This window comes from Talpa europaea, assembly GCF_964194135.1.
Source record: "Talpa europaea genome assembly, chromosome: 7".
Taxonomy (NCBI): domain Eukaryota; kingdom Metazoa; phylum Chordata; class Mammalia; order Eulipotyphla; family Talpidae; genus Talpa; species Talpa europaea.
This window is the reverse complement of record NC_140074.1, coordinates 106,392,577-106,417,443: the sequence shown is the minus strand read 5'-3', so window position 1 is coordinate 106,417,443 and position 24,867 is coordinate 106,392,577. Positions and strand designations below refer to the sequence as shown.

The 24,867-nt window shown below is 39.6% G+C and overlaps 1 protein-coding gene across 1 annotated transcript in view; it reads right to left on the bottom strand.

Moving 5' to 3' along the window:
* Window positions 1–23,103, bottom strand: part of SYNRG (synergin gamma) — a gene marked incomplete at both ends in the record, with an annotated part of 71,014 nt that extends 47,911 nt beyond the window's left edge. The window contains 6 exon segments of the mRNA XM_084239086.1: window positions 3,982–4,093; window positions 4,557–4,662; window positions 5,037–5,167; window positions 12,771–12,892; window positions 16,105–16,145; window positions 23,027–23,103. Coding sequence (XP_084095212.1) covers window positions 3,982–4,093; window positions 4,557–4,662; window positions 5,037–5,167; window positions 12,771–12,892; window positions 16,105–16,145; window positions 23,027–23,103 — 589 coding nt within the window.
* Between the last annotated feature and the right edge of the window lie 1,764 nt (window positions 23,104–24,867).

The following is a 24,867-nucleotide window of genomic DNA, read 5'->3' as shown; positions in this document are numbered from 1 at the left end:
TACCACGAGATATCAAAACTATGAAAGACCATTAAACACATTACCAAGGTGATATTTTCCTTGTGAAATAAATCAAAATTGAAAGACCATAAAGGACTAAGTCAAGTAACAGTCAAAGTAAACTTGACCAAGGACTATGGTTAGAAGAGCTTATTCTAAAGGATAAAAACATCACTGATGTAATACATCTTCTCTACTGGGGCAATATTTAATACAAGACTCAATAATACTATTATTGTTGCTTCTTTGCAGTATTAACTATTTGAATTGCTTTAATATTTAACAAGTCTAATGTCACAAGAAGCAGTCTTTTTTTAAAACAGGGCCTCAGGGGCCTCCCCTGGTGGCGCAGGTGGTTGAGCTCAGTGCTGTGAAGCTGTCTGCAGCCCCTGCAGCGCTGGTTCAATCCTGGCTGGCTGGCCAGCATCCCACATGGCACAGCAGACATCTCCTGTCTCGCCCGCTGCTCCCCTCAGCAGTGTATTTCATCAGCTGCCTGTTCTATTCCCCGCTCTGTCTCTGGTAAATCCTCTCACGCTCCTGCACATCTGGCCTGTACCCCAGTTCTTGTAGAAATAAATAAATAAATCTTTTAAACAATCAAATAAAATAAAACAGGGTCTCAGGTACTGGTGGGAGCAGGTAGGTGACAGAAGCCTTCACAGCAAACTGAGTTACTGTTTAAGCCTGAGCAAGATGACCATCAGCCCAAAGACAGAGACATTGAGGCAGAGCCCTTGGAGAAAAAGCCAATGGGGAGCCTTTCAGAGCCTGTAGGGAAGGGGCTTTGACAAGACCTCTATGGTGAGAAAGATGAGGACATGTTCTGCAAATGGCTGAAGGACTCATAAAATACCAACACCAAGCAGTCCCTGGACTGCTTCTGGTGTTTTTAAGAGTGGTGAGATGCCTTCTTGGGAAGCCCTCTGGGGGCTCCCTAATTCCCAGCTCTAGCACTGAGCCTCCAAACCTTGCAGCTGAGTGGGGACTCCTCTGTCCTTTACAAAGGACAAGACTACTATTTTACTCACTTCCATGTACTCAAGGGTCTTTGGGGAGTTTTCTTCCCTCACTGTTTTAACTTTTTTGGATTCTCACTCTTGCATACATTTCCCTTCTAGCCCCCAGTTTCATGTCAACCACTACTACCAGCTCTGCTGAGTGGAATCCTGGGCCCTACCTCACCTCACCCTCACCTTTGATCTGTTTTATGCCATGCTGCTCCTTTTTTGGCAGACTAGTCACTGTCCTTGTAAAGTTTATTAAGTCAAAGTCAGTGGCCTTCAAAAAATAAAAGTCAAATAAAAAAGCTCTCATTTGAAAAATGAGATTAAGTACCATATACTTATGTTTTGGATCCATGAAATAAAACCTGGAATCACTGAAAGTTCTATGAAATATACAAAGTGAAAATGCAAAATTAATGCCTTAATTTTATTTAAAAATGAAAAAAGTTGTCTATATTGAATTCCATCCCTCTCAATAATGGTCCCTCAGAGTATGGATTTAAAGTTCTCATTTGGATTCTCAGACTAGTACTGGTAGAAAAGAGTATTATTAGAAAACTGAGAGCTATAGGAATGCTTTTTAAATGGACCCTGACTATTTACTAGCAAAAAGGCTAAACCAGCTTCTTTGCATTTGACTAGAATTATGTTAATTCAATGTGGTAAAAAAATTGGTTTATAAACCCTTGCAGCTATATACATATGATTAAGTCCAAAAATTACATGAAAATAAACTTGTATTTTAATATATATATAATATATGGGGGGAAATTAAAAGAGATTTTTGGTGGTAAAAACCTTGGAAATTCTTTTTACATATTTTAGGCCTACAGTAAGACTCTAACTGGAGAGGCTCTGGAAATCCGTGGGCTTACTTCAGCAAAATATTTTTCTGGATGAACATGAAGTGATTAACTGGAAATAACTAATTGCATAAGTGCTAAGACTATTTGAACATGAAAATACCAACTTATTATTTACTAGTCAGTTTGCTGAATCACACCTGGTTGTCCAAACAGCTATTTAACATACTAGGAATATTTAAGATGACAAAGACCATTCCACTCTAAGCTTCTTTTTCTAAGACCCAAGCTGGATCCAGCTTTTAGTATTAACTTCCAAGGACTATTCTTACATTACTCTAGTTTATAATTTTCACTTTTAGGTAAGTTTTTCCTTTCTAAAGTTAAAACTTGGCATGTAGTTTACCTTGAGGCATCTTTTGGAATGATACCTGAGTATACAGCCTATCAAGTAAAATTAATAGGATGAAGTCAAAGCTTTCCCAGAAAGCCAAGAACAGAATGCTGTGCCAATCTCGGGTTGTTTTCCCCTGACATTTTACCTGTGAAGAGTACTATCATGCAAGAGTTAAGATAAAATTTATCAATGCAATATGTACCAGCAGAAAATAGAATTTTCTTGGTTATATAAAAACTGTTTACCTAATAATGGCATGTTATTCTTGGAATTAGCTGAAAATATCAAGAATTTTAAAAAGTATATATTAACAATTAAGATAAGAATCATTTCAACTGCTACCTGTTCAAAACAACAAAACCCCAAAATATCCCATTACAGTGCATTTAGACATTTTCTTTGTTATTTAAAGATAAATGATAACAAAACTACAAAGAAATATTTCAAAGAAGCTAAAATTTCATAAGGAGCATTATAAAGCTCATGACTTTAAAAAAAAGCATTATTTTGGGCATCCCTGGAGGCGTAAGGGGTTAAGACTCAACCTATGAAGCTATCCGCAGCCACTACAGCACGAGTTCGATCCCTGACCAGGGAGCCACCCACATGGTGCAGCAGACCTCTCCTGATTCACCCGCTGCTCCCCTCGACAGCGTATTTCAGTCAATCTGCCTGTTCTGTTCCCCAGTCTCTGATGAATCTTCTCACCCCCATACCTCTGGCCTGTACCCCAGCTCTTATATGAATAAATAAATCTTTAAAAAAAAAGCATTATTTTAAGAATTCACAAGTTTAACCATATTGAATAAAAAGCAAACTAGCTTGTAAAAAGTTAAATTATTTTTAAGCAATGAAAATGAAATAGTAGACTCCTTTCTTACATTTTCTTTTAGCAAATGGATTTTACTAATGTTAACATAGCCGTTTATATAGAAGTTTTTTTTTTTAAACATTTTTCAATTTATTTTATTTTTTTGATTTATTTATTTACTTATACATACAAGCACTGGGTACAGTCAGAAGCGTGGGAGGGTGAGAGAATTCACCAGAGCCAGAGCGGGGAGCAGAGCAGGCAGAGGACCGAAGTACACTGCTGAGGGGAGCAGCGGGTGGCAGGAGAGTTCTGCGCGCCATGTGGGACCCTCCTCCAGTGGCCGGGGAGCGGCCGGGGAGCAGCCGGGGATCGAACCAGCCGGCGCTGCAGAGGCTGCGGGCAGCTTCGCAACCCAGTGCTCAACCGCTGCGCCACGGGGGAGGCCCTATATAGAAGTTTTAAGCAAAGTTGTCATATAGACATTATTTAGGACACAAAGTTTTTCCCCCGTCTCTAGTAGTTGTCCAAACCAGAAGCTCTTAATTCTCTATAAATTTGCACCTAACTTGAAGAAAGAACTCACTGTTTATGCACACAAAATGGTCAACTAAACAGGGACTTTGTCATCTTCCAACGAAAGAAGTTTTAATTTAAACTACCTGGTTTCTGGGCCTCCTTCAGTGGTGCATCGGTTGAGCGCTGGTCTGCCAAGCCGCCCACAGCCTCTGCAGTGCCGGTTCGATCCCCGGCTGCCAGCAAGGGTCCCACATGGTGCAACAGACCTCTCCTGCCACCCGCTGCTCCCCTCAGCAGTGTACTTTGGTCTGCCTGTTCTGTTACCCGCTCTGGCTCTGGTGAATCCTCTCACCCTTCCGTGCTTCTGACTGTACCCAGTGCTTTTATAAATAAATCTTAAAAAACAAAACAAAACAAAACAAAAAACAAACAAAAAAAAACTACCTGGTTTCTTCGGGAGTGATACTGGAGTGGGATGCATCTTAGCATCTCTGGAAAATCCATCTAAGTTTCCTTTTATGGCTTCCAAAGCATCATCTCTACTCTTCTCTCCTGCCTAGAAAACAATAAATGCATGGATATTTCTGTACTTTTTTTTAATGTCCAATATTTTTACCACATACTTCTGATAATGAATTCTCCAAGTCAGAAAACTTAAGTATATAAAGCAAAGGTATAATATGATATTCTACAGCATAGATAAAAATAGTGAATGTCCCATTTATAAATATTTTAGGATACAGCTGTCAGATATTAAGTATCCTGTACTAATATTTTCCAAGAAAAGATTATAATCATTACAACTGTAGTTAAAAGGTTGATAACCCATTCCCCTCAATAATAGAATGTCTCCATAGAAAAAGAAAAATCCTTTATTTTAGGACTTAAATATACCAAAATGAAAGCAATCAACCCCAGCCTCAGCTTGGCTGGTGTCTCAGTGACAAAGCCCACTGAACACGTGAGAAGAGTACCTACAGCATGTGTGTGTTGTGGGGAGGGTGGTGGAATTATATTACCTTGGGTTTCACACTACTCAACAGCCTGAGCTTTTGCTTCTGCTCCTCAAACTGACGTCGTTTTCTTTCTTCTTCTAAGAGCTTCTGTTGCTGTTCAAATCGTTTTCTGAAGGAAAAAAATCTAGTAAAGAACCAGTTTCAGGAATTATCAACTGTGTTATACTGCTATTTCTACTAACAATTTCAGCCACATCATCTAGCATTTTTAGAACTAAAAACTTCCAATATTAAATTTCATGTTCTTATGACAATTCTGTTTCTTCACAATATTAATTTCAAACATGATTTAGGTAAAATAAGAGGATTAAACCAGGAAATTGCTAAAGGTCCTCTCTGGCTTTAAACTTAAAAGTATTTTAAAGAGTTTTAAAGACAACGAGACTGTTTTGGCTTCAACTCTCCATGAGAGAATATTTGACAACTTTTTAAATGACTGCTGTCATGTGTCTTTGTTATCCTTGCACCCAGCACATCTCTTACTGCTGCTCTTCAGCAAACTGCTTCTGCATGTCTGGAGTGTACTGTGGGCCAGCAGGACGCATTCCGAGGAACGGTGCTTGTCCTAGGTAAGGCATTCCTGCAGCTGGCATCGGTCCCATCGGTATCCCTGCCTGGAAAAAATAGACAAAGTCTTAAAAAAATAATTTCTCCTTGATTTATTATCAGGAAAAACCCTAACTTCGGTAAAGTCCTTCTAAATCATTTTTATAAATGAACTATATAAATGTTCTTAAGTGAAAGATTCAAAGGACAAGCTAAAAATGGAAAGTTTCCCTTAATAATTTGCCCCTTCCATTTCTTTCACCATCTTAGAGTCTGAAAGGGTGTGTGTGTGTCTAAAGTCTTTCATCTCCCTATGCACGAAAGCATGCTCTAGTCCACATTCTTTGAGAAGAGGTATTCTATCATAGATGTTATATTTTTGGCAATGGCATATGGTAGATATTCCACAAATGAAATTAAACCTATTTTCTAGCATGTATGACAGGATACTGAATATTTTGATTTTCATCACAGGCCAGGTATCCAAACTTTTATAGAAATTAATAAAATATTTATCAGTACAACAAAAGGAAGTTCACCGAAGTGTTTGGAAGAATAGTGTAACATAAGATCTAATCACAAAATCTAATATTAATGATGATGATAATGATAGTTACCAATTTTTATTGAATGAAAACTTCTTTTCAACCTGCTCCTTGAAATGTTCCCCCTTCTGTTCCCTAATTGAAATCGGCTGTCACCTAAAACCTTCTAATTTGGAGATCACTGCTTTCCTGTAGATGAATAGTCCTTCTTGCTTCTTCTAACCTGTTCATCCCCCTCTTCCTTCAAAAACTTGAATACATTTTAATTTCTCACCATCAGACTTCATCATTTACTATCCTATCCTACTCATATCAGCTACTCACCCTCAACCAAAGCCTCCAGAACTTGCTATCTACCATTCTAATGTTAAACTGCTTTGGTGACATCAATACTCACATGGATGATTCATCAAAACCTTTGGCCTTTCAGGTCTTTGACCTTCTCACCATCACCATAGCCATTCCCTCAATCTATCAGCACCAATAATTGGATCATCTCTAAATGCTCGCTTAAAAAGAAAGTGTATTTTGCAATTGGGGGAAACAGTGCTTAGTATTTATTAGTCAAGTATGTTAAGAAGATTGCTGAAATCTGTATCTTTATTTATTGTGGATTTGCTGTTTCTCTTTGTTGTTCTGGCAATTTCTATCTTATATAGGTTATTAATGGAAGACCTACTTTACCATTAGGCTTTTAAAGTTTTTTTTACCTTAAAGACTATTTTGTCTAATTTTCCTGTAGCTACAGTATGTTTTTCATTTGGTTGTTTAGTATTTTTTTCATTCTTTTACTTTAAACTTTCCTGTATCCTTATGTTTTAAAAGTGTGCTTTATTTTATTTATTTTTTAAAGCTTTATGCACTTATTTTTTTTAGATTTATTTATTTATTTATACTAGCACAGGGTACAGTCAGAAGCACAGGAGGGTAAGAGAATTCACCAGCGCCAGAGCAGGGAACAGAACAGGCAGACTGATGAAATACACTGCTGAGGGGAGCAGCGGGCGTGGCAGGAGAGGTCTGCACACCATGTGGGTCCCTCGCTGGAGGCTGGGGATTGAACTGGCACTGTAGAGGCTGCGGGCAGCTTTACAGCCCAGAGCTCAACCGCTGCGCCACCAGGGGAGGCTCTTAAAAGTGTGTTTTATAAGCATCAACTACCTAGACTTTTTTATTTAATGGATCATTTAAACCATTAACATTTAATGTAATTATGAACATATTTGGATTTAGAACTATCTTATATTGTGATTTGTTCCATTTTCTCTACATTTCATTTTCTTTCCTACTTGCCCTCGCCTTTTTGTTTTTTTTTCCCCTCATTCTATTTTTTTATCTCTATCTGTTTACAAAGGGTTTAAATGTCCTACCAAGGTTGTCCCTGAAATTACAACATGCATTCACACATCAAAATCTAATGTTAGCAATATCTTTTTCACAGAATGCAGATTCCTCCAAGTTCTATACTACTATTACATGTATTTTAATTTTTCTGAATATTAAAAACATAGTTATTATTTTATACAGTATTCATTAGATATGCCCACGTGTATAATTCTTTTTGTTCTTCACTTCCCCCTGCATCTGACTTTATATCAGGAATCGCTCCTTGAGCTACTGTTTTGCTTGAGTTACAGCATAATTCCCTATCTTACTGTTCTGATTACCATCACTTTGTTGTATAGTCTGAAGTTAGGGAATGTGATACTTCAGTTTTTCTCCTTTCTCTTTGGAGAATTGTTCTGTCTATTTGGAGTCTTTTGCAGTTCCATATTATAACTTCTTTATTTTCTTTAAAAATGTCATTAGGGGGCCTCCCCGGTGGCGCAGCGGTTGAGCGCTGGGTTGAGAAGCTGCCGGCGACTTCTGCGGTGCCGGTTCGATCCCCGGCTGCTCCCTGGCCACCTGAGGAGGGCCCCACATGGCGCGCAGACCTCTCCTGCCACCCGCTGCTCCCCTCAGCAGTGTACTTCGGTCCTTCTGCCTGCTCTGCTCCCCGCTCTGGCTCTGGTGAATTCTCTCACCCTCCCGCGCTTCTGACTGTACCCAGTGCATGTATAAACAAAACAAACAAACAAACAAACAAACAAATAAATAAATAAAACATGCCTCTATTAAAAAAAAAAAATGTCATTAGGATGTTGTTTCAAATCTGAATTCTACAGAAAACGGTATGGAGAGTTCTCAAAAATATTAAAAATGGAAATAACCATATGATCCAACAATACTACCCATAGGAATCTACCCAAAGAATATGGAACACTAATACAAAAAGATTTATGCATCCTATTTTCATAGCAGCATTATTTACAATAAATAAGACTTGGAATCAATGCAAATGTCCAAAGATAGATGACTGGATTAAAAAATTGTGGAATGTATGCTCAATGAAATACTACTCAGCTACTTTAAAAAAGATGAAATAGGGCCCTTTGGGACAAAATGAATAAATATTGAGGTGAGAAAGCAAAAGACAGTTGCCAAGTGGTTTCACTCATTTGCAGAATACAAATTACCAAAGAAAACAAACTGGCAAAAAAATTCTTAGTCTCTGACAAATACAGTGATTATCAGAGGGAGGTGACAGGTAGAGGGTGAGTGAAGCATGTACCCTTCTGGAGGTGTGAAGTTGTACTCCTCAATTTATATAGTTATGTGAACAACTGCTAAGCCAATAAAATCTGAGGAAAAAAAGAATAATTACTAATACATGCAACCACCTGGATGAATCTCAAGGGAATTATGCTGAAAGAAAAAGCCAACTCCCCAAGGTTGATTGAATTAGAGAACATTCTTGAAATTATAAAGTTATAAAAATGGGAACACAGTAGCAGTTGCCAAGAAATGAGGGAGAGAAGATGAATATGGCTATAAAATGGCAACATGAGGAGATCCCTGAAGTGATAGAAGTAAATCTGTGCTAATCAGTATTAATATTCTGGTTGTGATATACACTATTGCCTGCAAATTGTCACCACTGGGGGAACTGGGTAAAGACTCTCTCTGCATGATTTTCTTCAATTGCATGTAAATAAACACTTACCATAAAAAGCTTAACTAAAAATGTTTTGATAAAGCTATGCACTTATCATATATTGTTCATCATGTATTCAATTCTTGCCTAAATGCCTGAAATATTTCAGAATAAAAACTGTTAATATTATAGGTCTTGAGTGTTTTCTTTTTAGTTTTGTGTAATGGAGACTTACGTGATAACCAAAACTTACTTTTATCTTTGCATTTTATCTAAAAATGTATCCTTCAAATAAATAAATCATGATACTACCAATTTTATTCACCAATTCTAAAAAAACACTATAGAATATTTGCTTTGATCTATATTTCCCATCTGTCGTCACAGATGACTAAAACAGGGACACAAGTTCTGCATGGCACTAGGAAAATCCTCTTTAATTCTCCTCAACTCTCATTCAGATTCCTCTTTATGTCTTGCTTTAAGTGTTACTGTTTTTTTTGATCTAATCCTTTTGTAATTTAAAACTTAATGAAAATCTGGAAGAACACTATATTAAAAAAACAATATATCAACATTTTTGCCTTATTTGCTCTTCGTCTCTATGCATACTCTTTTTTTTTTAGATTTTTATTTATTTATGCACACGAGAACTGGGGTATAGGCCAGAGGTGCGGGGGGGGGGGGGAGGTGTGTGTGTGTGTGTGTGTGTGAGAGAGAGAGAGAGGATTCACCAATGACAAACTTGGGAACAGAACAGGCGGACTGACTGAAATACACTGCTGAGGAGAGCAGCGGGTGAGTCAGGAGAGGTCAGCTGCGCCATGTGGGTTAGCTTCCTGGCTGGGAATCGAACTCATGCTGCAGAAGCTGGCAATAGCTTGATAGTGCTGAGACTAACCCATGTGCCACCACGGAGGACCCACTTTTGCAGGTAAATTGTACTTATTTCCTCTTTTTTTTTTTTTAAACAAAGAGAAAGTAAACAGGAGGTTTATAAATTTCAATAATTATATTTTCAAGCCTTTGGGGTGTTTTGTCATATCTTTTTACTCTGCATTTATAACAAAATAAGATTTTCTATTTACTTTAACAATATAAAGATTCCCGTTAGAATTTGTTAAAAACTTAATTAAAAATGTTAATAATGGGCCTCCCCTGGTGGAGCAGCGGTTGAGCGTTGGGCTGCGAGGCTGCCCGCAGCCTCTACAGTGCCAGTTCATTCCTTGGCCTCTGGCAAGGGTCCCACAAAAAAAAAAAAAAAAAAGTTAATACTACATGGCAAAAATCATGAAGATTACACTCAAATAACTGCCATTTGGGAAACAGAATTCACGCTCTGAAATATAAGATAGTTTTGGTGTAAATCTTTGCTCTGAAATGAATTGATTGCCTTGAACAGAGCACTGACTCCCAAATATTACCTATCTTCCAGAATTTCTGTATAATAACAAGCGATACAATGTACACAGTGAATATAGCAAATGTAAGGAACTAATGGTGGTTATTATTACTATGGTTATTATTCAGGAAAGTATATTCTGGCTAAAATGGGAGCTTGGAGCCAGTGAAAGCATGGAAACATTAAGAGTCAGATGACTATTAAAGACAGAACACAAAATAATGTCATGCCACTTGAAAGATTGTTACTGATTTTAACTTTAATACAAAAAGTATTTGTCACTGCTTGCTTAGTGCTAGGTACAATTCCAAGTGCTTTAAATTATTTTTTCATTCAACCATTTCTACAAACACACTGTCAAGGTATTATTATTCCATCCTATTCTACAGGTAAGTGACAAAATTGGGATTTTGTGTGACCCCAAAAATCTTTGCTTTGTTCTTTAACTTTCTCCCCTACTTCTGTGGCTGCTCTTCTTCAGTCTCCTTTGACAACTCATTTTCTTGGATTTAAAAGTTAAAATCCTAAAGGTTCTATCCTGGTCTATTTTCTCCATCTGTAGTATTCCTGGATATTCTATTTTATCCCTAAGGCATGCGGATAATTCCCAAGTCACTAATTTTCAACCCAGAGTTACAAGTCAGTTTATTAAATTATCTCTGGACACATCCACTTGAATATTTCATGGGTTTTGTCAAAGTCAACAATAAGTACCATCAATCTCCTCCAGTGTTTTTGTAGTTAATAAATGATACCACCAGTTAGCAGTTCATATAGAAAACGTGATAGCACCTTCAATTTGATACCACCTTCTCCAATTGTTAGGGGGAAAAGGATGTCCTAAAGTTAATTCCATATAGGCTTTGTGGACTCCACCCCCAACCCAGGCCAAAGCCAAAGACACTGGGAACTCCAAATCCCATCACCACCAAAGGGAAGGTGGCTGGGACCTGAGGGTGGGGTTAAGCAGCCAGGTTGGTATAAAGCCAGACACGTGGTCTTTGGAGGGGAGTCCCCCATTTTGGCTCTCCGCCAGCTCGCAGTGTCCGGCCAGCTCTCAGAGTGCCTTTGGGTTTCCAGGTCGGCAGATCAGGTAGGACGCATTAAAGACTTTATTTTCCTATTTTCTCCCTGGCTGTACATTTTCCTTATTTTCTTTTCCCTTGTAAATAAACCTTTTATTAACCTTTTGTGTATGCCTGTAGTGGAGTATTAATAAGTCCCTTAAGCGCACAGGTGAGGCAACCCGTTCGATATCGGGGCTGCCCTATAACACAGCCAGGCAACCCGTTCAATATCGGGGCTGCCCTATAACAGCTGGCGCCCAACGTGGTTTCCAAGCTTCACCCGTGGTTGACCAGCCCAAAGTAATTTTTCTTGCGTTGGTCACCATAAAGCACACTAGGTCTGCAGGACTCTGTTTCCAACATCCAATCACTCAGTAAGTCCTAATGATTTTACTTCCTTAATAGGAAGTCTTTAAAAACATCCCTTTCTATAACCTTGATTTACGCCAACATCTTAACAGCCTTTAAATGATGCTCCTGACAACCACTGTTGCTTTCCCCTCTTCCTCCACTCATTCTCCAATCAGCAGTCAGATCTTTCTGAAATACAAACCTGATTGTGTCGTATCACAGCTTGAAACAATTCAAAACTATTCAAAATTATTCCCTAACATTGGTAGAATTCAAATGTATAATATGTACGATATGGACATATTATTAAGTATGGACATACTGACTTAGGTTCAAATCCTGGCTTACTATTCCCTGTGAGCATCCTCATAAGCCTTAGCAGAGATACCATCTTCTTAAAAAGTTGCTATGGGGATTAAGCGAGATAATTCCATGATATAAAGAAGTCTTGGAGCCTTCCAATTTCCTAACAGTGCTAACTCTTCTAACAGTTCTAGTTCATAGCATCAGGTCCCTGAATTTTCCAAAATTTCATTCTAAAATTCTTAAGCCAGTAGTCTAAAGAAGTCAGTGGATTTTCCTTAATGATTTTCTTTTTTTTTTTCATACTTATGAACATAGTATTTATTTTGAAGGAAGTCAACTAAGATGCAGACTATACTTTTTTTAAAAATTAATTTTTTTTAAAGATTTATTTATGCATATAAAAGCTGGGGTATAGGCCAGAGGTGTCGGGGGTGAGAGGATTCACCAGAGACAGAGTGGGGAACAGAACAGGCAGACTGACTGGAGTACATTGCTGAGGGAAGGAGTGGGTGGGCCAGGAGGTCTGCTGCGCCACATGGGCTGCTCCCTGGCTGGCCAGGGATTGAACTCGCACTGCAGAGGCTGCAGACAGCTTCACAGGTTGTGTCTTAACCACTTGCGCCACCAGAGAGGCCCAACTATACTTTTTAAAAAAAATAATATGGGGCCTACTTGGTGATGCAGGGGTTAAAGTCAATGCTATCAAGCTACTGCCAATCACTGTGCATGAGTTGAATCCCTGCCCAGGGAGCTGACCCACATGGTGCAGCAGAGCTCTCCGGTCTCACTGGCTGCTACCCTCAGCAGTGTATTTCAGTAGATCCACCTGTTCTGCTCCCCACTCTGTCTCTGGTGAATCCTCTTACCCCTGCACCTCTGGCTTACACTCCAGTTCTTATATGACTAAATAAAAATAAAAATCTCAAAAAATAAAAATAACATGAAGCTTCTAATGTGTGTTCTTAAAATGTAGACACATAACAACAAACATCAACTTTGCAAATTATTGGCTAAAGAGACAAGTACCTGCATAGCAATAGGTCCTTGGGACATTTGAGAGGTGTAATTCATTCCCATCATGCCTTGCATATTAGGCTGCATGACAGAGACCATAGGAAATCCTTGTTGCTGCATTGGTAGCAGGCCTGCTGAAAAAGATAGATATCATTAAAGTCAACACATTTTCATGTTTATTTTCTTAAAAATCACCTGTACCTAAAGGACTTGTTTTCTGAGTAGCACAATATAATGGAGAAAGAACAGGTTTGAGAGAGTTGAGTATGAATTCCAACTCTATCATCTTTGCTGGATAATACTGGGCAAGTCAAAAAACTTCACCTGCAAAGTGAAGGTAATAGTATCTGCTCTACAGAATTTTTGTTCACCCTTTAAAATATTAACAACATGACTGAATTATGCTATTTGGTCTCAGCAACCTTTGCCTCTAATACCACACATGGCTGACCAGCATGACCAGTGGGATATGGTAGAAAGGACAGTGTTTCTCTTCCAAGGGTACTTAGAAACAAGTGCTTCTTCCTCCCTGTTCTCTAAGATCTCTGGGAAAAGCCCCTGCCACATCATGAGAATACTCAAGTAGTCCAATGGAGAATTCATGTGGCAAGGAATAGAGGCCTCTTGCCAAACAGCAGCACAAATCTGCCATCTATATGAGTGAGCCATGGAAACAGATCTTTCAGTCCCATCAAATCTCCAGATGACTGCAGCCTGGCTGACATTTTGACTGCAATCTCTCTGGCTTTCAGTCAAAACCACTCAGTGAAGTCACTCAGATTCTTAAACAAACACACACACACACACACAGTCTCTCTCTCTCTCTCTCTCTCTCTCTCTCTCTCTCTCTCTCTCTCTCAAATGTTTTGGGCTATTGTTTATGCAGCAGCAGATAACTAATACAACAGTGGTTAAGAGCATGGACTCTAGGTAACAGAAATACCACTTACCAGTAGCTTTGGGACTTTGAGCAACTTGTGCCTCAGTTTCTTAAGTAAAACTGTTTAAAACCTAATATATTCAAAGATAGCCTATTCCTTCTCTGTCCTTATGAGAACAGTTAAAACATTTGTCACAAAACAGTCTCTAGCATGCAAATTATGTAAAGCAATGGCACAGAAACTATCATGAAAGTATGCTTTAGACTAGCATCTCCCAAACTTTTCCAATAGTTTTCCAAAAGCAAAGAAGAATAAAGATACATGTCTTTGGGATTTAATAAAAACTACTCTATATTAGGCACAGTTCACGATTCTTTGTGTGTGTGTGTTTATGTGTCTAAAACAAAACTCCTATATAGCCTGAACACAAATTTCATTCTGTTTTGCATTTTAACATTTTACCTCTGTGTTGGTTCTACTATAAGGAGTTTTTAATCAAATTTGATTAAAAAAAAATCACAGGTCTGGTAAAGCAAACCACGTCTATCTTGTGGCTTCTGTTGAATCTTGAAGGCTACTTATACATAACTTAATTTCAGAAACATGGCCATCCACACTTGTAGCTAACATTTATCAGCGGCAAGCTATTCATTTATTCATTCAATCATTTATTCAAGTTTTTGAGGGCCTACTACATGTCAGGGACACAGCAGTGAACAAAACCAGGTCTGTATTCTCATGGAGCTTACACTGCAATTGGAGAAGTAAAATAAGCATATATCGGGGGTGATAAGAGGAAAAAAATAGTGGGAAAGGGAGGGCAGGGAGAGTCAGGGAAAGGGAACATTATATCATAGTGAGAAAAGGTTTCCTCACTTGGCTGGCATCTCAAAAAGGACTTGAAATGGGGGAGTAATTTGGGAGGAGTATTCCAGACAGAACACAATACAAAGGTATTGAGCTGTGGTGGTGAATTAGGACACACAAATTGAATATAACCATAGTAAAATGTTCTTCCCCTTCCCCCTTTACACCCAAAGTTTATTTATTTTAACTAATTTCATTTAGTTACTGAATAAGTAACTCAGGTATTTGGCCATTCCTGCTGTCAGTTTCTTAAATATGCTTTCCGCAATCATTTATGCCTCATTTAAAGTCTTGAAATGATAAAAGTCTACCCTAACATACTTAATGTGAACAGACAAAATTATAATTCAGAAGAAAAAAGTATCAGACCACCTTTGTGGCTTTTTGTCCTGTTCCTTCACTACTCCATATGTAGATTTTTTACTTGAAAGTTTATAAAAATGGAAAATGAGCCATGATAATGAACACATAACTAGGTAATGCCTTCCTAAAGAACAAAGATCTCAAACCATCTGATCTACATCTTGGACACATCTAATTAAGGGTAGCTTAAATAATGAATAAACATGAGCACAATGAAAAGAATACGACTGACCCTTGGAAAATTTTAACTGAAACTGGACCTCCATCACTGATTATAAATGGAGATAGAGTCACTATGAGCCACTGACCACCTGCTACTGTGCCGCTCTTTTATCTTTCATTTCTACTGGTGACTTGCGAGTGCCTGTTTCTCTAGCATGTCTGCCACACCATCAACACTGACTTTGTGAGAAGGGCAAATTTTCAGAAGCAGCGTGGTATGTGGAGGGGAGAGGCACATCAGAGTGGGAGAAGTGAGCACTACGAGCCAAGAGAAGGGTGGACACAGTCTGCCTTCTATGTTGTGGCCAGTGGCACAGCATCCAGATTATTTCCCTTCATTACTGTTTCCTTGAAGACACAGTTAGAATTGAGAGGAGGGCTATACATAGTAGAGAAATTTGTAGGAATAAAACTGAGACCTAAAGATTTTAAACTGAATCAGAATATGTGATCTGTATTGTACATGATTAGATGAAGACCAAATTCATAAAGAGAAAATACAGTAGCACAAAATAACTCAAGAGAATCATTTACTTATTCAGCAAACATCTATAAAGAACCTACTATGTTCTATCAGCATGCCTGGTGCTGGAAATACTGATAAGTGTAAGGCAGACATGGCCCCTGACTTAGGTAGCTAACAATCTAGCAGGAGGACAAAGAATCTACATAGGAGAAATATGCCATTTAGAGAACTACAGTTTATTTCATTGCTGTCACTTGTTCTTTAATATTCTTGTCCTGAAAGCCTTCTTCATCTCTGAGGTTAAATAATCTGCAAACATTTAAACAAGGTATTTAAGTATGTATGGGAGAATTGAAGGGTGATCCTATTATTCCTCAAATTTTATGACTTCTGAGAAATTTTGAGAATAGCTGTAATATTGGCTCAAGACTACAGGAAAATTTTGCTCTATTTGGCAGCCATAGTACTTCAAATTTGTCCACATAATCTCCAAATTCAGACACATAACAGTGAAAAATAACAGTGCAAAACTTAAGCCTTCACATACCTTGAGGGGGTCTAATTCCACCTGCAACAGGAAACATGAAGCTGAAAAGCAAAACAAAAATATATTAGGATCTTCCTATGTACAAAGATTTCAAGTAAAATATGCACATTTTTGGTGAATCAAGAAGTGCAGCTTGTTCTGCAGTGTGATCCTGACTTGTACAACACCAACACAGACTGAAGGTCCATGAAAGGCATGACAGTCAACATGTTAGTGTGGGGAGATTTCTGAACTAAAGACAGAAAACACTGAAAATAGTTCCAGGATGGCTTCCTTGGTTTCCAGTTTCCTCATCCACACAATGAGGGTGAGATTAGATTCAATTCCATGGACATTTATTAAATGCCTACTCCATGAAAGGACTGAATGAGTTTGCAATCTCTTTGAAGACACTGATGCAAGCAAATAACCTTAACACAGGATACAAGGTTCAAAACACTAACAGAGAAGAGAAGAGAGAGAAAGAGTAACTTGATGGGCTACATCTTAGGAAGCCTGTCGAATTTATCTTTTGACCTGAATCTTCAAGATAGACACGCAGACTAGCTTGAGTGAAAGCTCTGAGGGCAGAGCTGTGCGTTCAGAAAAATGACTTAAGGTTTAACGTAAGATATAGGATTAGAAAAGTAAGGCGATTATAGAGGGCCTTTAAAATGGTTAATTTTTCTGAATATTATATGAAGTTGGGAGAGGATTTTTACTAATGGTGGTAAAATACTCATAACATTTTACCACTTTAAAGTACATAGTCCAGTGGCATTAAGTAAATTCACAATGCAGTATAATCATCACAATTACCCATTTCCAGAATGTTTTCCATCATCCCCAATAGAAACTCTGCACTCATTAAACAGTAATCAGCTATTACTTCTTCCCAACCCCCAAGCAATCCCTGGTAACCACTATTCTACTTTTTGTCTCTGTGAATTTGTCGATTCTAGGTACCCTCATATTAAGTGAAATCATAATATTTGACCTTCTGTATCTGATTTATTTCTCTAAGCATACCTTTTTTTTTGTTGTTTGGTTCTTTTAAAAGATTTATTTATTTATTTATACAAGCACTGGGTACAGTCAGAAGCACGGGAGGGTGAGAGAATTCACCAGAGCCAGAGCAGGGAGCAGAACAGGCAGACTGATTAAGTACACCGCTGAGGGGAGCAGTTGGCGCACGCGGCAGGAGAGGTCTGCGTACCATGTGGGACCCTCACAGGCAGCCAGGGATTGAACTGGTGCTGCAGAAGCTGCAGGCAGCTTTGCAGCCCAGAGCTCAATTGTATTTACATACCACCTTTTATTTATTCACCTATTGATGGAGCTGGCTTACTTCTACCTCTTGGCTATTGTAAATAATGCTGCTATTAACACTGGTATAGAAGTATCTGAGTGGAATTGCTGGGCCATATAGTAATCCTACCTTTACTTTTTGAGAAACCACCCAAGTGTTTTCCAAAGCCATTACCATTTTATATTCCCACCAGCAATACACAAGAGATTCCAATTTCTCCACATCCTTCCCAACACCTTATTTTCTGTGTTTTTTTTTTTTAATGATAGTTATTCCAATGGGTGTGAAGTGGTATCTTATTGCAGTTTGCATTTAAATTTCCCTAATGTAGAGAAAAGGGAAATGATCAGAAATGGGCTTTAGGTTTCTATGGTAATAGGGGGTGGCAGAAAACACTTGAAATAAACAGAAATAGGGCCTCCTTGGTGGCGCAGCGGTTGAGCGCTGGGTTGCGAAGCTGCCCGCAGCCTCTGTAGCACCAGTTCGATCCCCTACTGCACCCCGGCCATTGGAGGAGGGTCCCACATGGCGTGCAGCTCTCTCCTGCCACCCGCGGCTCCCCTCAGCAGTGTACTTCGGTCCTTCTGCCTACTCTGCTTCCCGCTCTGGTGAATTCTCTCACCCTCCCGCGCTTCTGACTGTACCCAGTGCATGTATAAATAAATAAATAAATAAATAGATAGATCTTTAAAAAAAAAAAAAAAACAGAACTAACTAACCACAATAATCTTAAGAGATGAAAAGGGCCATAACCAGAGTACTGGGACTGGAAAAGGAGGGGTAAGTAAATGAAAGATGCTTAAAAGGAAGATTTCAACAGGGCCTGGCAAACTGCTAGGAGGGGGGTCTAGCAGTGAAAAAAGCACATTTGAAGAGGATACTGAGATTTTGAACCTGAGCAACTGCAAGAATGAAGATGTTGTTTACTGAAAAGGAAACCAACATGAGTAGGTTTGGGGAGAAAGGTACAGGAGTGTGTCCACGAGAAGCAATTTGGCAGGCAACTAGATTAACTTAAGCTCAGAAGGAAGATACAGATTTATCTAGCAAGGCTTTTCTAAATAAAGGCAAAAAAAAAACAACAACAAACTAAGCTCTGGCTGTAGGTAATACATTAAGGTAATGTACATATATAGTGAGAAGACAACAAAGGACAACCTTAGAAAAGTCTTACGGTAAATACTGACTAGGGAATGATCACTGATAACCAAGAACTGGTTGTAACCGACAGTTACTGAGGATGCACATTTCAGGAAGAAGAAAGCAGTTACTAGTATCTAATGCAATAAACGGATCAAAATGATTAATAAAGATCATTGTTTTTTAAAATGGTGATCTCTGAGTCAACAGTTTCCACAGAGGAAGAGTAAAGGGCCTATAGAGAAGTATTTAAGATATAAAAGATACATTCAGTGATTGATAAAACAAGATTTTTGAAGGAATCAATTTTACAAAGCAAAGTAGCAAAAGGGATCAGCTTTGAAAAGGAAGAGGGTCTTCTTCCTCTGATACTGGAAGGAAAGAAAAAGGTCAAGTGAAAGAAGAAAAAGAGTGGGAAAGTCTCTTAATATGAGAGTCAGGATCTGAAGGGGGTTAGAGAGTCTAGTAAAATCCAGGTATTTTGTGGCAAAATTTTTTTTTTAATATTTTTCTATCACATACACTATCCCCTTTCTAGGAGAAAGACCAAAACCCAAACTTTAGAATCTTTCAGTTCTAAAATATTTTAAAATTTCCACAAATTTTGTCAGGTTGCTTATAAAGTTCTAGTTGGACATCTCCCTGGTTATGTTATTTATAGCCTTATAGAGAATCTGAACCACCAGCAGATACTACTGCTGACAAGCAGGCCTGCACCCAGAGAGGGTTGCACAGTGAATAGCTTTTGTGAACTAGAAACTAGACGTATTAGCTAAGTTATCTGTGAACTGAAAAAAATGTTGTAAGCTGAAATTTGGTAGTCTTCTCTTTAAAAGGTTATTCACACGTTAAGATTTATAAATTAGGGGCAAGGCATTTAAGGTAATCAACCTGTAGAGACTTTTCACAATCAGTTAAGTAAAATCTGGAAATTTGAGTTACATTTTCTTTTTTCCAGCCCAGTAACTGTAATATTACTGTGAAGTTCTAAGCTGTGTCATTCACCAGCCTGTGTAGTTTCTCCAATGTCAAATGACAACACAGAACCACAAGTTAACTGAGGTCCCACTTTAGACAACAAAACAGATAAGAACAGGTAATATAAAGGTTATTTCAAAAACATAAATACTAAATTCACAAACATGACTCACTCCAATAATAATTTAGCAAATAATCAATGATCTGTGTAAACCATTCATCCAATTCTTTGCAATGTTTACGTGACTAGCAACATGCTTAAAGACCCCCCCCCCCTTTCATAAACTCCTTAAGGGCTTTTCACCTTGCTCTGCTTCTAACACATAGTTACAAAAAAACAGTCTGCAAATATTTGTGGATTCAAGCTACATTGAAGGCAGCAAAATTTTGGCAAAAAACTGCAGCAAAGTGACCAACAATTTAATTTCAAAGGTAAAACCACTATTTATCACATATGTGCTAGTGTGAAAGCAGAAAGCAGAATTGTGAGCTCTGCTTATCACATACCTATTTAGTTCATCCTTCCCTTCCCTTTTGCTACTAACCTAGATTAGTTTTAATTTCTCAGGCCTGGACTCCTACAGAGCTTAATGGCTCTCTCCTCCTCTACACTCTATGGCTTCTAAAGCATGTTGTGTACACAGGTGAGGCGCATCTGCCTAAAGGACCATTTGCTGAGGTCACGCCTGGGGTTAAAACTGTGCACTAATTTCTACTTAAACTGAATTTCTTTCCCTTATACTCAAATTCAAGGCTTTCTCCAGGTTTAGCACAACATTCTTTTCCTTTATCTCACAAAACTCTTCTCGCCCACTCCGTGCCACAGTCCCCCAGGCCCATCTGCTAGTCCCTAGGCCTTCCCACCTCTAAGACAATCTCTTGACCCCATTCTCTTTTTTTTAATGAGGCCCAGCTAAAATACCTCTTTTTTTGCCTCCAGTGTAGCTGAAGCCAAAAATATTGCAGAATTTTTTTGATATTATGGGCTAGAAGCAGAGGAAGATGAAAAATCCTTAGGAATTTCTACAAGAGCAGGAAAAAATAGACAAAGCACACAAATAATATCCCAGAATACAGGCTGATCAAAATCTTTCATCTTTTTTTCCTACCACACTTGATCTTAAAAATAAAATTAATACTTCTCATCTCTTGAGTAAATTTTACCCCTTAAATAGCTCTACCACTGATTCAAAAGTAGCCCACTCAAGATACTCATCAAAGTAGGCCAACATATTAACAAAACTAGAAAATCCCATTGTTTTTTGCTTAGCCCCTTACAAGAGAAACAAGTATCTAAGAAATAGGGTAAGTTAATAGCTCAAGGGTGTTCTTCATTAAAAGCTGAGTGAGGTTGTCTAGAGGGCAGGAGATCCCATGCAGACCAGGTAAAGGTGGCAGAGTCCTCAGTGGTTTTTGCAGGCTTTTATTGGGGTTCACCAGGCATACGGCAGGCAGGGGTGCTGGGGGGGCCGGGAGGCTGGCAGGCCTCCCAGGCCCCAGCAAGTCTTCATTCTGGGCTCTCCGGGGTTCTCTGCTTCTCTCTTGGTTTCTACTGGCGTCCCCGTGACGCCGCCCTTAAAAGCCCAGTCTCAACCCAGGTGAATCCCATCTACCTATGCCCACACCCTACACCAGGTGCCCGCCATCAGGCATGCATTCAGGACCGGAAGGATCCATCATCTATCCTGATGGCGGGAGGACAAAAAAGCCTGACATTTTTTCCTTACCCTACAGGTTGCCTGGTTCTTTTTTCCCTAAAATAGACTTACTTAGTTTACCATGTTAGTTTCCTGATAAACTAACTCAATCCTCATACATCAGAGTTTTCTAAAAACAGTAATAGTCTTTGCTGAGCATAGTTTCTCAGCCTCAGAAAGTTCCCAACATATTTAATGTATTTACCATACATTTTCAAGGTAAGTCACTTGAACCATTTTCTTCCCATATAGCCTCTAAAATCTTGGAATGTGGAAATTACTACATTTACAGAGGAAAGAGATTTTAAAATCAATCATTCTAATCACAAGCCAGGCCACACTTATAAAAAAATGTGAGCTTATGGTACAATGATATTAAAATACACTAAGGGATAGGAGCCACTCAATTTTCTGCAACTGTGGTCCTCCCTTGACGTGCTCCGCCCCGAAAAGGGGGGGGAAAAAAAAAAAACAAAAAAACCCACTAAAAACAAAGCCTAGAATGCCAAATTCTTTTAAGATTTTATTTTCCCAGGACTTAGTACTTTGATTGATCCTATGTTTGGTCAAATTAAATTCACTCAAGAACATGTTTGAAACCATCATCACACATAGAAAAGGGAGAGAAACAGAGATTACATATTTTTATTCTCCAGCCAGAAACTGATTCACCAAATACTCATGGAAAAGTGTAAAATATCAGTAATTAGAAAACAAAAACCCAAAGTTTTATATCTAAAGTCAAAGATGTGTAGAGGAAATGAAAAATGGGGTTGCACACAGGTGGTTATTAAAGAGCCAATGCCTTTTCCCTGGTATATAAAGCACCTGCAGGTGATAACTGTAAAGACTTTACATTTCTCTAGTGTTCATAACTCCAAAATTATAACACTGCATAGCAAAAACCTAACACCTGGCTTTCTAAAAATAATTTAGGATGCTGAAGACAAAAAGCTAATTTTATCTCCAAATGTGTATGCAGTATGTGTTGGCCACAAAACCACACTAGGGCATTACAGAAGTGGGTAAAGACGTCCTGGAACAAAACATTTCCGTCAGTAACGAGCTTGTCAACTTGCAAATGTTTATATCCCTTACCGTTTCAGGTATGAGAACCACAGGCAATGGTTTGCTGAAATATGTCGGAGGGCTAAGTCACCAAGTCTGAAGCTAGGTCGTACTAACTGCGTAACTGCGAATTTTTGATGTTCAATAAAGAGACAAGCCTTCAGAGTTACATCTACAAGAGTTCCAATTTACCCATCCAAAGGTCTGCAGATTTTCCTGCGGTTTCTCAAGTATTTAGGAAATAAGAAAAGTCTGGGCACTTCCAATGAGGAAAAGACAGACAATACAAACACTGGGACATCTCTCCTGGAACCAGCTGTCCAGGTCCGCGCCCAGATTTTTCAGAGCCTTCCAGACAATTCCCTGGGTCAAGCCCGACAAGCCCTGGGCAGGGGAAGTCTCTGGCCGCCTCAGAGCCAGCCAGGACCAGAGGCGAGGCGTCGGGGTTCCTCCTTCCCGCCGAGCCGACCCTCACCTTCTCCGGGCTCAGAGGCGCGCGTTCGCGCCCCACTTGGCTCCAGCAGCCCGTGCCCCAGCGCGGGGCCCCAGGAGTCGGGCGCGCGGGCTCCACCCGCCCCCTCCGGCTGAGTCCCCCGGGGGTGACCCATCTTCCATAACCCAGTTCTAAAGAGAAAGGGGTTGCAGCGGGAGAAAACCGCCATAACCGCCAAACACCCCAGCCGCTACCTCAGCCAGTCCAGCGTCGGCGGGACCGCGGGCCCACCCAGTCCGGTCCCCTCCGCACACTCACCTGCCTCCCCCGGCGGCCCCCGCGCCTGCTCCCGCGGCCCCGCCGCCGGCGGCTCCCGCTCCCGGTCGCAGCGCCATCTTGCCCTGGGCCTGCAGCCGCGGCCGCCCCCTTACAAGCAGCTGTCAGCCGAGGACAGCCACTTCCGGGGCAAACGCCAGGCTCCACCTCGCCGCGGGCCCAGACGGAGCAGGGCGGTGCTCTCACGTGACCCCGCGCTCGGGGGCGGTGCGGCCCTGGCCACGTGACCCGACCGCCGGCGGCTCCCCAGGTGCACTTGTTCTGCGGCCTGGGCCCGGCCCCAGGGAGCTGGTTCACTTCCTGGCCAGGCCCTCGTGAATACCCAGCTGGCGGTGAGTGGCAGGGCGCAGTCAGGCCTTCGTTTGAAAAACGATTGATGGAAATACTTTTTAACTGGAGGGTACGTGGGTGTTACTGTTACTCTTTACACACAAAGGCTAGCTTGGATCCCGGAAGCTTCTTTGTTATCTTCACAGCACTGGTTAGTGATCACTTCTCTCCACGCCCTTTCACCCCCATAACTCCGCAGCTTCCTTAGGTACCCACCCCTAAAGTTAAGATATTTACATTTAGTAAATGGAAGCCCAGTCCATTTATAAAATCTCCCAAGTGCATTACTGGTGTGCTTGGTTCTGTAGTGGCCACCCCAATCAATTATCCCTACTACACCCAAGCAGCAGCAAAACACGACGACCCGGAATCTATATGGGCATATTCTACTGTGCTTTGTTCCCTAATTCAGATATTGTCAGTAAAGTATGTAAATAGAATATAAACTTTTTCAAGCCCACGAGTTTGCTTATTAGCTAGTAATAGATTAATTATAACTAGTTTTCTCATTCCTGCCTCAGGGCTTTTACAGGGACACATTTTGTAATAGTTACCTTTTATTGGGCACAGAGCACTGGCCAGAAACTGTTTCTCCCTGGAATACTGTGAACTCTGGCCTGTAGTCCCACGTCTGAAGACTCAGCTCACGATGTCATCCTTCCATGAGCTCTCTAGTGTGGATTAGCTGCCCTCCTGATGCTTCAGCATCAGAGATCTTATGCCTAACATAGCATTTGCCACACTACTTGTTCTTTAGTCCCACAACTACATTTATCATTTATTACCTTACATCTACATTGTAAGAGCAAGGACTGTCATCAAGCTTTGTATTCCTAACCAAAAATATGCTTGGTGAAGAAACATTTATTGTGAATTTGTGACCTGTCAGGCACAGTGCTACAACTTCTAAGCTTGAGACACACTTGCTATTACGCCGTTTCATATATGAAAAAACTGAAGCTCTGATAAATTAAAGGACTTATTCAAAACCATACAGATGACAAATGAATGACCCTTGAATACACCTACCTCCAGAACATAAGTATTTCTTGCACCTTATTACATTTACATAAATTCTGAACAATTTTTGTCCTATCTAAAATATTTATGTTGAAGCCTACATGTCCTGACTGTAGAATAAAAGGCTGAGATTAAAGGAAATAAGTTCAATTGAAATGCTGCTGAGAAAAGGTTATACTATAGTATTGCATTGCTACTGATAACTACAATTGATGCCAGGTGCCAATATAAGTACCTTACATGTATAAAGCTGATTTTTTTTTATACTATTCTACAACACTAACAACTGAGAAAAATCTAACAAGTTATCTCCATCACTGTATAGTTCTTTACCTTTGCCAGTGACCTTCTTACTAAATGGGTGAAGGGCCATAAAGCCTCAGGAAAGATAAGCTGTAAAAGAATGAAACCAGAGGTGTATCAAATTAACAGGAACACTCTTCCTTATCACGATAAAATGTGTATTATTTTTC